Genomic DNA, 16,778 nt, shown 5'->3' with positions numbered 1-16,778 from the left:
GCAAAGCTGCTGTTCTTGGATTTCTGCAAGTGCCACAAATATGAGTGGCAAATTTGAGCATAACTCTGTAGTAGGAATTGTCTACTTGGATTAATGTTTTTTAATGTAATACTACACTTAGTACTAAAATTTGATACTGAGAAGCTGTAATTAATTTAACTATATTTAATAAAAGTAGATTTAATACTAAATTTCTGGTGTATACTTTCCATTATGGACATGGTTGCTCTTTGGGAGCAATGCTGTGTGGTCCTTATATATCAAATACCTTAATAAGTGTGTTTTCACACAGAGAAAAGTACATCCCTATGTATCCTTATATTTTCTATTTTGGTACCAGTATTTTGGAAATGAAGAGGACAGATTATTGAATGGATTTGCTTGTGTACTTTTCTAAGTGTACCTATCTGAACACATATTGAAGAGCTAGTGTGATTTTGGTACCCCTGAGAGGAGATAAAAAGATGGAGGCTTTGAAGGTGTTGGTACCATCATGCAAGAGGTCTGTCTAAAATAACTGCACAGGTCATCTTTAGAAAAGAGAAGGAAGTCAGGTTATTTTCTCACTTCTGACCATTTTACAATTTATCCATGCCTATGTTCCCTTGCTGCTAATAGGATTACTCACACAAGGAACACAACAGCACTTTAGCCTTAAGCAGTTGGCCTCCACACTGATATACAAGTGGGCATGTCAGCTGGTGCTTGCTGTGATGCACAGAACAAACTAACCAAGAACTGGACTGGCTCTGTTAGAAGTCATAGATAACTGAAATTTATTTTAATCATTTCTGTCACAGGAAAGTATTTTCTAAGTGTGTTATGTCAAAACATCCCAAGAAGTGACATCTAATCCAAGGCACACGTTTTATTCTCAGTTACATTTGCAAATTCAATCTCGATCCTTTCAAGGCATTTTGAATTTAAAGTGATATTGTTAAATGCTTGTGTTCTTGATACTTAACTAAAGCAGTGACACAGGAATATTCAATAAAGGACTTCAGTACAATAATTCATTTATTCACTGAATATCTTTTCTTAACAACTGACAACTTTTACAGATCTGATCCCTCTCCAGAGATTTAGTCATTCTCCAACACACAGCAGCAAGAGATGAGGAGATGATAAAAAATTTACAGTACTTTTCATATTCAAATAAATATCCAACATAAAATACAGGTGCTTTTCACCAGCTACACTACAAGACCTTTCAGTGTTTGCTCTCTGCTTATCAACTCTGTATTTCTTTAAAAGCCGATGACATTCAATGTCTCTACCATGTCAGATCCTGGTAAAATTTTACAGGGAAACAAATCCCATACACTTATCTTTCTAAACCTACAGCGGTGTTTCTCACACTGACTCAGCCTGAATGCCTCTGTTGTGCTAGATTGTCTCAGCAATTTTCAGCATTTCATATTTCAATGCAAAATAACTTGCTTGAAATTTTGTCAATTTCTAAGCCCAGTATTTCTGCACTTGAAGAGTAGCTTGAATGTAAGGGGCAGTGCATCAGTTCCCTGTGTTACTGTAACAATCCAGCAGGAAAAGTCTCGATCCAAATGATGGACATAAAATATGGTATGGCAGTTATTTCTTGAACATATACATCCTCCCACAAATTTGTGCTCTGCCCATGACATTTTTCCACTAAAGGCAGAGGTACTAGAAAGACAAATTTCCATGTGAATGGCAAGACATTTTGCAATCATTGTGTGAATGAAAAGGGGAAATGACAATCACCAATTTTAGACTATTTTATTTATATCAAGCAGTAGATGTTTCTAGTGTTAATTAAACTCTGTTTAGATTATGAGAACAGTGAGATCTTTTCCAAGATAAATTCATGGTTCATCCTATGTCATTTGTACTGGTAGTTTGGATTTAATAGACAAAAATGAAGATATGTATGGGGAAAGATATGAGAGAAAAAAGTGCATGCAAAGCACTGATGTGAATAGCGTGAAACAAGGAAAAGCCAAAGAAGAAAAAATGATGGCTACTAGATGTTGTAGAAGTTTCTACTCACATAGGATGGAAAGAGGTTGTTCACAAAGCTGGTCCTCATAGTTCCACGTTAATACAGCAATTCTGCAAAATTTAATGTCTTGATCAACATATGGGTTTGCATCCCCAAGAGTATAGATCTATGCCTGGCCATCACTTAAATGGTGCAGTTTGACACAAAGCATTTCTCGTGTTGCTGCTAACTATGAAATGTTGTTAACAAAGATAAGCGTCACTTTAAAAGGTGATAAAGACATAATGAATAGGAGCAAAACTTCTGAATTTGTAACCCATTCTATAATGTATGTAAGGTATACTTAAAAACAGGAATGCCAGTTATGTTTGCAAGTGGCTTCAGATTAACAAGGGCAGATATAATCCAAAGTACTGCTTAAAGGTCAGTGAAAGGTTTAAAGGTTAAACCCTGCTCCTTTTTTTTTTTCACTTCAGACTCCAAGGGTTTCAAAAACAAAGACCATTTCTACTCTCAGCTACACTAGTGTGAATTTAATATTCACAAGTGCTTGGTTTTAGTTGAATTGGTGTGGATTTACAGCATAAGGACTTCCAGCTCTGGCCCTATACTGCTGCTTTGCTGCTTGGTTCAAAGAACAGGTTTTGTTCAGCTGCCACTTTCCCCTAAAAGAAAAATAGATATATCTCTATCTATATCTAACTATCTCCATGAAAATTTTTCCATGGATTTTTCAGAGCAGAGAAGCTACACAACATACTCTGAATAAACTGTAGAGGTTGAAAATAAGTATATTGGGAAAGGTGAATTTCCATATTAAATAATCTTTTTTGATGCTCATTATCTAGAATACTATAATTGCTTCCATCAGCAATTATACAGCATTTTTAAATGTGGTGGAAATGTTGGATTATATCTTACTGTTTGTTTATGGTAAAGTCATCATATCCTTAATTCTATAATAACCTAGAAGGAGCTATACTGCTGAAAAGAAGAATGTCTTATCTCAAGTGAGGTTTCCAACTAAGATAATCTGAGGAAATACATAACACTGTGATCCTAGGGCAGCTTTATGTTTTCTACTTGTTTTTCCACTATTAGAAGTAATAAAACCATACTATTTAGCAAAATCTTTAAAGCCCGACAGCCAATATACAAGAATATTTACATCTTTTCTTCCTGGAGAAATACTTCAAGTCTCCCCCTTTGTCTCCATGCTTCCACACATTCCCTGAGGACAGAAAATCTTCCAGGGGCTGGAAGGTTCAGGGTCACTCCTGAAACAAATTACAAACATGATACACTTGAGCTCAGGGGCACTGCCTTCACCTGCTCTCTGCCAGCCACGCTACCCACCAAAAGTCTATCCACAAATGTTCTGTCCTGGCTGGGTCCATAAGAAGTTACTACTGGTGAAGGTTGCTTAAAGAAAATGTAGAGAGTTTAGTGATAAATATATAGAAAGTTTACAAACCACATTCTACAAATTCCCTTTGGGCATCTTCCCACAATGTTATCCAGAGAGGTAGCTGGGTTAAGAGCAGCAAGGAGCCTCATAGGATCCCTTAACTCCCTCTCAGTTTTACAGGCTCTTTGCCCTTCCTTGTTCTGCTCCTGTGCCCTCAAGATCACGCTTCCTCAGCTCCTTCTTTTCATATCCCACTTCTGTGTTGTCTCTTCAAGCGTCCCCTCAGAATTTCCACTACTGCCCAAAGCTCCTGTTCCCATTCATACCACACTATCCTGCCACTTCCCCATGCCTGCATAGTACCAGTCCACGGGCAGTTCTCACCTCAAGGTTCCCTGCTTGGTTTCTAAACCAGACAGCACTATGGATAGGCTTTTTATCAATTGATGTTTTTAAGCTTTTTTTTTCTCTTTGGAAACTCTCTGAAGGAACTAGACAAGCTTTAAGTCATCATCTCATGCAGAAGGAAAGATGAAATGTTGCATGAGGGACAAAAAAGAGAAATAGCAGTCTTTTTATAATACATCCAAAAATACAGCATGGTTTTGGAAATTGCAGCTGGTTTTATGACCCATCTTACAACTCATGGCTTGAAAATCTGCAAGATGTTTCCTTCCCTTGATCACATACCTGTAAAAGCACTTCCAGCAAGAAATGTTGCCAGTGTGACCTTGTGGTTTTTTTCCCTTTTCAGCCATTGTAAACAGCCATACAAATAAATTCAATTGCTTGAATATGGATAGAAAATGGATCCACAGGAATGACAATTTGGGCAATGTATATTCATTTCAAAAGTCAAGGAAATATTGACGGAAAACACTTCTGCATTTTCCACTGGAATTACTGAATGTATTTGATTAAACACATAAACTTCACTTTGCTGTTCAAGTTCACCAAGCATGTTTGGAATAACAATTATTCTATTAACATACTGACATGATCTAGTCAAACAAAATTAAATGTGTTTTGGGGTAATAAGATGTAAAGCCTTATTTAAGTATTACCGCTTTTTTAAAACAATGGAGAGACAGATATCTGCAGAATCAAAACAATATTCCCACAAAACCTGTAAATTAGAATCATTAACCTCAGCCTTCACATAAGCATCTTTCTCCTCAGGGGCATGGACCAGCTGTCCTCAAAGAGAAATTTTAGTTTCAGAAAGCTCCTAGGAAAAATAAGCAAAATGCAGTGGTATGCTATTTACAATATACAGCAAGTTGTCTCTAATTCTGTTCCTAATCAGTGTAAGGCCAGAAGAAAAAATGAAATTGCTTTAAAACTAAAAATTCTCATAGTCTTAGAGACTTAAGGAAGCATTGGGAAAAGTTTAAGTAAGACATCGCATTCTAACCATAACATTGGCTTTACAACCTGTACAGCCTCAGATGCACCATCTTATGCCAGATTTTCCAAACTGTGAAATTTGAATGATATTTCTTACCTTGTTCAGAGCAGCTGACAGACTTTAGTTGGAGCAATACTTGATTTTCTTTGTCCCCGTGCCTACTCTGGTGCAATAAGGTCTGGCTTTTAGGCATTTGACTGTGACATCCTTGCTATCTGCTACCTAAAAGTTTTTGATGGTGCCATATATATGTACATGATGCCTTGTAAAAAGTAAGGTTCAAAACTGCTGAACTTGTGCACCCAAGCGTTAACCTACATGCAAGAATAATCTAGTTAATGAAAAGATGACCTCGGAAAGCTAAATCTGTCTGTAAGCTCAGGATGTGAGAGGTAGCATGGGCTGTGGCTGGCACTAAGACCTAAAACTGCCACTGACCCATTGCATGATTCTGAGGAAGCTATTTCACCTTTCTATTGTGCTTCTCTTCTCAGCCTTCATCTCTCCAACCTGCCAGCCCTTCACAGCGAGATCTGTCTCTTACGATATGTGTCTCACAGCAGGAGCTCAGCTGGGGCTTCCAAATTAGAGCTGATTGGGAATTTTGCAATGCAATGAATTTTCATTAGAAAGTGCAGCTCGGTTTCAGTGCAGTTCTGCAGTGCAGTTGTGGGGATGCTCACCCAATATATGAGGAAGCGAATTCAGATAATGACTCTGAAGAATGCTTTGTTATAGGAAGTAGATCATCTCCAGGAGAAACTGTGGAGTGCACCTTGCCTGAGGATAACTATCAGGCTGTGGATGAATTGACACAGTCATCTGCAGTTAGAGAGACAGCAGGTCAGGAATTTGAACCTGAGTATGCATGGGGAGATCACATGTTCTTTTGGTGAGGGCTGTGTTTGCTTGTTTGTACAAAAACAAACCTTCTAAAAGCAATTATGTTTGCTGCAAGAAAGAACTGGAGCATTGGTGGAATGCTGGGAAGTTTCATGGGTAGATTTACTCGGCCTCACTTGGTTCTGCTCTGAACCCAGCCTGCTGTTAACAGTGAGATCAGATGTATTTTAACTTGTAAAACACTTACAGTCTAAAGGAGACAAACAAATTCAGAATAAATCGTGATTAAATATTTAAGGAGCCTTAATGACAAAGAGAAAGGGAGCTTATTTTTTAAAGAATTCCAAAGAGAAACAGGAAGGCCTTCTGGTAATTAGAAAAAAAATAGTTGCCCCCAGCATGAGGAAGGAGACTGCAGTAGGCAGGTGTGGGCAAAGAGAATAATCAGATCAGTAAACCAAAGGGAATAGTAAAAAAAATCAGCAAAGAAAACAGGAAATTAAAACACAGAACTGGGGGGAAAGTGATATGGGACTCTAGTAAGTTTTGATATGCCCTAATGAGAGAAAGGAAATAACCAGGAACTTGCAAAAGCGATACCACTACAGTTTTTAGCACATTTCCTTAGTAGCTTCTGCGTATTAATTCTGGTGAAACACACCAAAGAGAGAAACACTTGAGAAAGACTTTGGTTTTTACAAAAAAAGTTCTGTTGTTGCAAAGCAGATCTCCACTATACACCAGAATAAACTGGTACGTACCTGTGTAGGACATTGCAGCAATACCAAAATGGCAGCACTGAAGGGAAGATGTTTTTTCTCCCTTTTCTAGTCCCACTTCAGCTCCTCTTACTGTCTCTTGGCATAAAATACCCTGTGTGTGTAATCCAAAGAGCAGCTGAGTCATGTTCAATTCACATGGTCACTTTGAGCTGAGCATGATTGCATTACCCATGTGGCATCTCCAAAGAATATGCAAAATGTCATTTGCTGAAGTGGCAACTCTGTAAACGTGTCTCCAGGGGGCATTTTGTACAAAAGTTAAGAATATTGGGAGGATCACATCACTTAGGCTACAGATTTGTACTGGGCCATGCACTGTTCTCTCTCCAGCTTCTGTCTACCAAACGCCAATGCTGTGTGTACGGCTGTGAACCTGGGATGGGGGTTCAGGCTTCAGGGTAACTGCAGTCAGGACACAGTCTGCTGCCTGGCATTGGCACTGCCACTGTGCTCACCTTTGAGGAAAATTAAGGCCTTAAACATAAGCTCACTTTGTGAGTTTCCATTCTCTAATTGTTCACTTTAGACTCAGCAAGAACAAATCATTTTTCCAACTTGCAGAACAATATTTCAGGAGAATATAGGGAGAAACAAGTCCAACCCTGGAGGAAAGCTCCATGACAATATTGCATCGATAGTACAGATTACTAATGAACTTCTAGATTAGGCCCCTTCATGATGAAGACAGTAACTCTTCCAGTGATGGGTGATGACCTGCATTACTTCCTCAGCAACAAACAAAAAAAAGATGTCATTTTAAATGATACTGCTAAAAAAAAGCCAACAAAGCATGGAGTTTTTTGGGGGGAAAAAGATTTGCCTGTGAACCTTCTGCTACAAAAATTCAGATTAAAATGAGAAAAATTTGAGACAAACAAGCACTGACCAGTGAGTGAGCGTTAAACAAACATATAGATGAATTCAGAGATGCAGTCCTGTGACAAGAAAATATCCAGGGTAATAAATGTTTGCAGAAGAAAGTTCTGTGGATTTTCAGACAGAGGAATAGCAGTGGTTACCTCCTGCTGAAATATCATAGCCGCAATGAAGTGACAAAGACGACAACTGACATGTCAGAGACACATAAATCTATCCTTACAGGGCTGACAACTTGGTATGATTGCTCTCCAAAGATAACTTTATAACTTGCTGAAGTGTGACTCAAGGATGCCCTGGAGCAGCATTAACCTGTGTACCTTTCTTGTGGGTAACTTTTTATAAGCTATAGCTTTAGTTAATAGCTTATGCAATTTTTCATTTGACCTACGGGTGTCCCATGTGGGTGGGATTTTCAAAAACACTCAGGCCCAAATCCACAAAGGGATTTACGCCGAGATGATTGCACCCATAATATGTATTAGGGAGCAGAGCAGAAACTTGGCCACAATTTAGCTGGCAATCTAGCAAGGATAAAGGAGAGGGTCTGCAACACCCTAAATGTTCATCAGGAATTCTACCCATGCTTATAGGTGAGAAATTCTCTGGACTGTGGTCATGCCTTAGCTCTGCTCCAACTAAAATGGAGTAAAATTGGGCATCAGGCAAGTGCTTTTGAAAAGGCCAGTATGAATATTTTCTTTTCCTTACTGTAACTTCCATGCTTTCTAAAATATTTTTTAGAAAGAAGTACTTGAATTTTATCGTCAGGTAGACCACTTGAGTAAGAAAATATGTGTGTTTTTTATTTCAGTGTTTTGTTTTTCAAGTGAACTATTGAACACACACACAAGAATAAAAAGGGTGATAAAAAGGACAGTAATACAATATCCAGTTTGGTCCCAGTGATGTTGGCTGTGCTTAATCTGAAGCTGTTGATAGTCTCTGCATGCAACTTGAGATCTTTGAGTACATCCTCCCTTTTGATGCTGGCAAAGAGCAGGGGTGGTATCTTCATATATGTCAAACACTAGGATAAATTTTGTCCTCCATGGGAAACAAGCCACAAGCAGCAGTGTGTCTTATGAATAAGCCCTTAGGGAAGCTGCTTTATTTCCATTTTTGCACCGTCTTTTCACAAAGCCAAACCATCCCCTGTGGCATTTGGACACACAGAAGACAGTTGCATTTGAAAGACCATAAACAGTCAAACTAAATAAATAGATGTGAAAAGCTGAATCCCCTGCAATGCCATGCTGAAAAAATAGGTGCCAAATTGGCAACTTCTGCATGAAGGCCCGATGCTGGTTTTCCTCCTCAGCCCCAGAGAGTTTTTGGTGAACATCTCTGAAGAAGTGCAAAGAGCAGGTTGATCTGGCCTCATGCCTGGAGCAGGCACCGGTTTTCTGAAGGATGGTGCAGTGCCAGAACATTGCAAGCTAAAATCTCAGAGCCATGTTCTGACCCCAGTCAGTGGCTGAATTTACACTCCTCTAAGTGGGGACAAAGTGCTTTGAAGCAGTAGAAAACCCCAAGGCTCTTTAGAGTTCCTCAGACGCTTGAGCGTAGCGGTAGCAGAACATACTCACCTGACTTTCACGAGGACAGGTAGTCAATGCAGTAAACCTAACTCAGGGTAAACTGAGGGCAGCAGAGTGAACTGGAGAAAAGTCTTTGTCCTCTAGGAACAACGTTGGGGAAAAGCCTATAAATCTTAGCGTTTCTAGATCTAAGCACAGAGCTTCTGCTGGCTTCCAGGCGTGTGTCAAGTGCAGATAATTAGCAGAGACCTTAAAGGCATGATGGGGCTTTATTTCAAAAGCACTTTAAGTTTATTTTGCTCACCCCCACAGGACAAACAAAGCATGGTAATACTGTAGCTATTTTGGTAGTATGGTCTAAGAATATGATAAAAACTTCTGGAAGAGGCAGTATTTTCTCTTAGACCAACTGTTTTAACTAGAGGAAAAAAGCTTTCAGACACAAATCCTCCTTAGAATATAAAACCTTCCCCCAGATGTTGTTTTCTGCTATTCTAGTAGAAGATGTTTCTTTTCCCTTAAACTTTGCCTTGGAAACAAAGTGAGGTCTAAATTCTGTTGTAAAGCAAAATACTGGGTGATCTATGTCTACAAAGTAAATAAGCACTGAAAATGTTAATTGGGAAAGCTGACAGTTCCTAAGACTGACATGATTTTAAAGTTAGACAGGAAAGAGGTTTTTCCCCACAGGGCGTATTTTGTAGGCATCGGGATTTAAAGTCACATCCTTGCAGGAAGTCATCACAGAGTATGTGAACACTTAAGTCCTAAGAGTGAAATATGGACCCTCTGGAACTGGATATAAGAGTGCACAGGCCTTGTAATAGCATGTTTGTAATAAGGCTGGTATAGGGAATAGGAGAAGACAAAGGTAGATTTTACTCTAAAGCATTTCCAACCTGGCTTCTTATCAAAAGCCAAGTAAGTATTTTATGCTGCACGTCACTTCAAGATTTACAACCTCTTGTCCTCGCTGATAAAGAAAATACCACTTAAATGTAAGTAATAAAAATCATATAAAAATAATTTCACCTGCTTCTTACTTCATAGCGTGATCTAAAGTGGTGCTGTTGTCCCTCAATGTCAAAAATGCCCTCTTTGTCAGATAAAATGCACCATTGACCATTGGCTGCAAAACAAATATTCTTGTTGGTTCTGGCATTTTGTTCCTTTTGTGCTTTCTAGCTCTCCTACGAGAGGAAATCTGGGCATGGTGCTTTAGGATCATAGAACAGGAAAGTTTCTTTTTAAAGGTCTCTTGATCCAAGGAACTGTTTCTTTTAAGTATTCCTTGCAAAGGCAGGAAAAGCTACAGAAAAGTGACACCAAAGTACCATCTGCAGTCAGATTTAGGGTGAATGTTCTCTGTTTTGGCTCACACTAACATATTGTGGACTTGAGCATAATGTCCAAAATGTTGATGACAGACTGCAGAAAAATGAACAGAAAACCTAAAGCAGGATAGTCTTCTAGATCCCTGAGTCCTGGGCAGGTACACTGGATTTCTGAGGCTGCTTTAAAGTCTAAGTCAGCCTCTCTTGACCTATTTTGGTACCAGAGCCAAAACAGAGCAGCAACACTTTGTCCTCTCACCCATTTATTTCCAGTTAGGGTTCATTTTAATCACGGGTGCCACCAGAGACTCTTTCTTAATAGATTTCATTACTTTGGCCAGCCTGGAGGGTTTCCCTTGGCACCCCCAGATGTAGGAGCAGTATAAATATATCCAGTGCTACAGTGATAAGCAAATTCTTTGAAATATCCTAGATCTCAGCATACATGCATATTCATACATAAGAAATAAGGCACATCAGCATAGCCTGAAGAGAGGACATCAGGTAACACAGCACAAGTGCAGAAAGCAAGTAAAAAACGAGCCTTGATCAAACAGTTTCTACTTCATTTATTTTTGTCCTGCTCTGACTGGTGTAACTTATAATTAGTCTCTGCCTGCAGTGCTGTGGTTCCAAAGAACAGTGGATTAGGGAGAAACTCTAGAATTTCTCCGTAATTTGACAAGTTATAACCTGAAAAGCTACACTTAGTCCATTAAAGATTTTTCACAGTGACATTTTAGTGCAGCTAGGGAAATATGCCACCATGGCATTTATCATTTTCAGGCCATGGACAGTGGAAAGAAGGTTGCTATGAAGAACAAAATAAAATAGATGACACGTATAGAAGTGAGGGGAAGAATACTGATAAATATACACCATTGAATGTCAGCAAATGTCACTTGAGAAGCCATTTGCAGCTACCAGAACAGCCTTGCAAACCAGCAAAAGTAGCAAAACCAGGCAAAACAAGTTGGGTGTACTCACTTCCACATGAATAAGCAATAAACCTCTCTGAAGTTACACCAGAAAGTTGTTAAACTTGATAGATGAATCTTTTCCAAATTGTTCTGTCGCATACTGTATATGGCTACAAAGGACTCTGGATGGCTTAAAGTGAGAAAGAGAAAGCATTGCTGAGAATGCAACAATTGAAGCATTTTTGTTCAAACATTTGTATTTGGCTTTGTATTAAAGGGCCAGTAGGAACAAAGAAGTGATTCATCACACCGCTTTTTCCTCCATAGGGCTGCTCTTTTTTTTTTTGTCTGAACTTCACTCTCAGAACTATTGCATTTCTATCATTTCTCCTTAAAATACATTTGTCACTCCAGCAACAGGACTTAGGGTTACATCAGTTTGGGTTTGGTAGGCAGAAACATTGCAAATTAAAGCTTTTCTGCTGAAAAACTTCTAACGGTAGCTATCTAGCATGCCATCAAAGTGTAAGTGAAAGACCTGCAAGACATCTATCCTTCCAGCAGCATCTGAGTTGTAGATCTATGGATCAGCTCCATTTTGGGTTATAGACACGCTGACCTAGAAAAAGTTCTCCCTGTGAAAGTTACAACACTTGGGAGACAATATAAGGATTCCTTCAGGCTTGTTTTAATCTGGGCTGTCTGCAGCCTTTGAACCACTGCTCGTCATTGATAATAAACTGAAGATCTTTGACTCAGAAAAAATCTCCCAGGAAAAAATAGGAGTTCTTAAAATTTCAGAAACTCTGCTTCTATATTTAATTTTCCATGAGATTCTTCCTCCGAAATTCTAATTTATCTTAGCAAAATCAGAGACAGCCTGCATCATTTTGATTTCATGAGACTTTTATCCCCAGATGTCACACTCATGCAAATTTCAGATCAGTTTTGTTTTCATTAGTGAAAAGCAGCAACATGGATCACATAAATGGGGTCATACAGGAACTTCTTTATTCAAAATATTTCATATATGCTGAGATATGCTGATTGTAGAACTATTTCAGTCAAATTTCTCACCATATGTTCATGTAAAAGCTATAAACAACCGGCCCTACAATGGCATCCTACAGCCAGGGAGTTTAAATCTTTGAAGAGAACAAATTTCTTGTACTTACAGATCCTGTAGATGGAGTAAGGGTGAACCTTCCTTTCTTGGGCAGGATGTTTATACTGTGAATTTTCTTTGTACTAGCCTTCACTCTATTCTGGCAAAATCAAAATCAAAAGTGATCCTTATTAGTCGAACCAAACCCTTTATTAAATTAAGTGTAAAGCCTGGTTTAGAAATTAACAATGAAAATCGGAAAACAAAGATTAAACAGATGGGTTGAACTTTCCTGAACCGCTCCCCTCCCCCCAGTTCTTTGAAAATTGAAGTAATCTTTGAGGCAAAACAGGCATTTGACAGCATCTGTCATCCAGAAGTTCTGTAGATGTTGTGCTGCTTCTTTGGTCTTGTTTTGAATTTTTCTGTCAATTTGAATAGACGCAACAGAGTCTCTAGGAGTGATGCTCACAAGCTGAGAAGGCAAGGACCATGTGGGATGCAACAAAAGCTAAAAGATCTATCTGTTTGTTACCTCATCATGAATATCAGTGTCCCCAAATGCTTCTCTTTTTTCACAAAAGAGTACAGTTTGCTGAAAAGCACAAGAAAGCTTATTTATCATTTATAGTTGAAATGTAATATGTTACACAGTAATGTGCCTAACATTTTTTTTAGAAATTCTGAGATGTAGTATATTTGCACACACTCATCTTCAAAAGAGACAAAACCACGATTTCTTAAAGGGTATTTGAAAAGTAGAAATGCTTGGCCAAGAGGTTTTAAATAAATTCTTGAACAAATAGGCAGCACATGAATAAATATGCTGATTTTGTGACAAGCACTGAAAAGAAACTTTTGGTTAGCAGCCTGCTTAACCTCATGAATGGTTTAGTCCTTCCTTCCTCCATTCTAAGCATGAAAGCTGCTCTCCACACCCTAGACTTGATCTAAACTACTGAAAGTGATAGAGAAGTGCCTACTGATGCTGGATCGGGCCTGGCAGCCTCCAGGCTTGACCCTGTAGGCCTGAATCAGCCCAAAGCCAACCTGTGCTTGCTTCCCCGTGGCCTGAAGTCCTTCCAATGCAGATGTTAAGGTATGTGCAAAATATTTGAATTGCTTAATCAGACACCCCTGGTCCTTCAAAAAAAGCAGAAGTTTTGCCTGAATAAAACAGCACAGGTTTTGCTTTGGTACAGATGGTAATAATGAAGAATCACAGTTTCTGTTATCAGGTTTTTTTGTTGAAGACATTTGTCTTTCTCAGTAAAATGAACATATAGTTATAAAGGGCAGGGGGAGAAGACTGTAAATTTTTGCCCTTTTTTATTTTAATGGATAAACATTGTAATGCTAGCTAAACACAAATTCTTGTCTGTTAATAGGTTCCTCTAGTTTGTAATAAATAGGAATGCTAATGACTAAAATTTGGTATTTGGTATGCATTAGCTTTTGTAAGTCTTTTCTTTACAGGCTTCATTGACATTCAATATGGCAAGCTTCCTTTGAAATATATTTATAAAATAACTACAGTATAATTAAACCAACAAAGCCATCTTTTAAGTAAACTTAATAGCTCCATTTTTCACTCTGTAAATTTTTTATTTTAAGGAGGAAAAATAGTTATACTCAATTCTACTGTATATTTCATTTCGCATATAATATTTTCTTTTCATTTGCAATCTGTGCATATCTAATTCTTGACAACTGTGATTATTAATAAATGTGCATGAAAATCATGCTTCAGAGATTCTTCCACAAGAATATTTTTCTGTTAATGAGAACTAAAACATATCTTGACAAAGACAATATCGGTAATACATATGTATATGTATATATACATATTTTAATAGCTAATGGTGGTGTGGTTAATACAGAAAAATGGATTAATAGATGTGGCAGGTAATACTCAAAGCAGATGCTGTTTGGTAAATGTAACTAAAAATATTTTAATTATATAAAAGCAATAGGTAAATAAAAGCAATTATACTTAATTTCGCTTTCAGCTTGTGAGCATTTTCTGTAAGCTTTAATAGAGAGGAGAGCCTGTGCAGAAGGCTAATGGTATAGCCATTGCTAACACTACTCATTATGGTTTCTAAGCAGTACTTATTCTGAGGTATTTCTCTGGAAGACTACAGTGTTCTTCATAAGGGTACTTGGAGCCTGATAAGTCTAATTCATAATAATATCTACCTCATTCAGAAAATTAAAGTTTACAGAGTCCTCAGCAGTTTGAAAATCTTTATACTACTTAGAACCATGATCATGTTTACTTAAGGACAAGGTAAAAAGTGATAACTTGCATTATAATAAGTAAAGTGGAACCTCGTAACTGTTTCTTAAACACTGTCCTCTACAGGCACAATAATATTGAGACCCCATTTACGGTATGATGAATAAAAACAGTTGACATCATTGTTATAATCTTTATTTAAAACTGTTACCAAGGTTACTAATTACCATCTCTGTGTGCAACAGGTCCCTCTGAAGCAGTATCTTTACAGATGAACTGTAATGTGCAGGACTGTAATAAAAGGCATAAGGGATTGTGCACAGGCAAAAATGCTGAAAATGACACAAACACATCTACATTGTACAGTGCAAAAGCTTTGCTTTCGATGCTGAAGTGTACAGTGCGGCTTTTTGTTTAATTCGAGCATTTAGAGAGATGTTAACTGTGCCCTGAAGTGGCTTCATAAATGTCGGGGAGCAGAGGAGGTAGGGGCTACAGTGACCAATAAAACCTGCTGCTGCTGCTGCTGCTGCTGCTGCTGCTGCTGGAAAGTGCTCTCACGTCTTCCCCACTCTTCGTGGGGTACCTGGTTTATGGGGAAATCTGCCTCCATTGTGTTAGGCAGGACTGCAGGGAGAGAACACGGAGCTGGCGGGGCACGGCCCTCAAGCCCCGGACTGAGGCCAGGCCTCCTCCGCCTGCAGAGGGGGGATCTCGCCCAGGGTGACAGGGAGGCTAAAGGGAAAGCGGGGCTGCAGGTGACGTCCCGCTCGCCCACCGGCCACCACCTCCGTCCCCCGCTAAGTCACTCCACCCCGCCCTCAACTTAATGACACAAATCCGGGCTCTTAAGGTCTTTGCGACTGATCGTACTCGCTCATTTATAAATAATGATCTCCATATAGATGCATAACAACAACATACCAGAAGTGTTTGGGGAGAAATCCGATTAAAGTCTATAGCTTTTTTCCCCTCTCTCCCAGAGCAAAAGTCTTGCCACAGGTCAGCTGCCGCGGCCGGCCCAAACTGCGGGGTTAAAGGGAAGAAAAGGCTCCAGGAGGGCTGCTTCCCTCCGGGCGGCGGGAGGGGGCTGCCCGCGGCCCGCTCGCCCTGCCGCCCCTTCTCTCGCCCTGCCAGGGACGGAGGGAAGGAGGGAGGGAAGGGGGCTCGGCCGAGCATTTTGGGAGGAGGGAGCCTCCGCCCTGGCTGGAGTGTGAACTCTGCGCCCGGGACCGATTTCCCCCCGGCGCCAGCATCCCCGGGCGGGGGTGTGGGGCCGCCCCGCTCCGCCTGGACCGGCCCGGCCTGGGGTGGCGGTGACGCAGGACCGTGCTTTCCTTTCCTCTTTCGAGCGATTTAGGCGAACTAGAAAAACAAACATCGGGCCGTTTCATGAAACGGTGGAGAAAACTCCGAAGGGAATGAGAGCGGGGCACATCCTTTTAGAGGAAGGACAAGGGTTCTCTGAGGAGGGAAAACAAAAGATGACAGTGGTGGCTGTAACCCCACCATGAACCAGGGACCTTCTGGCCACGCTCGGAGTGCTAACCTCCCCGGACTTCCCATTACCTCTCCATGACACTTCACTAATGCTCACACAATGGCCAACTGAGCAGTTTAAGTAAAGATATTTTAACCTGAACTAAACATTGTCTCCAGACAATAGGATGCAAAGCAACATCTGGTACCACACATAAACAATGCTGTGCAACAGCATATGCTCGAAGTCTGGAAGTTTATGTCAACGCTAAGCAGTCGAGGAGGCTGTCGCTGCTCGGCATGAAATCTTAATAAATGGTTTTTTGCTGTGCTTCCGAGATGAGCATCTAGGATCCTTCTTCTCAGGGCATCCCCTTCAGGTTGAGATTGCCCGGCAAGACATCTTCGGACCCCATCCGCGCCTCTGTCCTCCCGCCCTAGGAGCAGACCACCAGTGAGAAATGCCACGGGGAGAGCCCGTGTATCGGCCTAGGGACAACACCGGGTTACTCCTTCCCCGCTGTGGCTCCGGCGGGCATGGCTTGGCCGCCGGCGCCGGTGGAAACGGCGGACGCTGAATGGCAAACTTCAGGGAAGCGCTTCTTTAAAGAGGAGGCTCTAGGCTAATGAAACAACGGGAGGTGACTATCGCAAACAGCTGTTCCTCATACATATTTCATTATACAATCAGATAATGCGTCTTACCACCTTCTCAATTATTCACAGATAAACATTTTCAAGACGTTTTGACATCTGTCTTAGGGCCTGCTATTAATTTAGTAATCACTATGGTTAAAAATGTATGGGGACTGCACCTCACAATAACTAGGATTTTTCTTACGGGAACAGCTACCGTAAGAGC

At 40.0% G+C, this 16,778-nt stretch overlaps 1 protein-coding gene across 15 annotated transcripts in view; it reads right to left on the bottom strand.

Moving 5' to 3' along the window:
- The window catches only part of LOC125323096, a 35,348-nt gene that overhangs the window by 8,171 nt on the left and 10,399 nt on the right, over positions 1-16,778 (bottom strand). For 9 of the 15 annotated variants that reach the window (XR_007202375.1, XR_007202371.1, XR_007202373.1 and 6 more), the window contains 5 exons: positions 12,269-12,358; positions 11,161-11,283; positions 6,402-6,513; positions 3,150-3,258; positions 2,030-2,091 (listed from right to left, as the gene is read on the bottom strand). Coding sequence is in view for 1 of the 15 variants with exons in the window: in XM_048297694.1 (XP_048153651.1) it covers positions 2,030-2,091; positions 3,150-3,258; positions 6,402-6,513; positions 12,269-12,358; positions 15,362-15,616 (628 nt within the window). In the remaining 14 variants the exon portion in view is untranslated. Of the gene's footprint in view, positions 1-2,029; positions 2,092-3,149; positions 3,259-3,337; positions 3,404-5,480; positions 5,620-6,401; positions 6,514-11,160; positions 11,284-12,268; positions 12,359-15,361; positions 16,772-16,778 lie in introns of those variants that run through there. The other 6 variants (XR_007202380.1, XR_007202379.1, XR_007202378.1 and 3 more) reach the window with 6 other exon arrangements.

This window comes from Corvus hawaiiensis, chromosome 3 (genome assembly GCF_020740725.1).
Source record: "Corvus hawaiiensis isolate bCorHaw1 chromosome 3, bCorHaw1.pri.cur, whole genome shotgun sequence".
NCBI classification, from domain to species: domain Eukaryota; kingdom Metazoa; phylum Chordata; class Aves; order Passeriformes; family Corvidae; genus Corvus; species Corvus hawaiiensis.
This window is presented reverse-complemented; position numbering and strand designations above follow the sequence as displayed.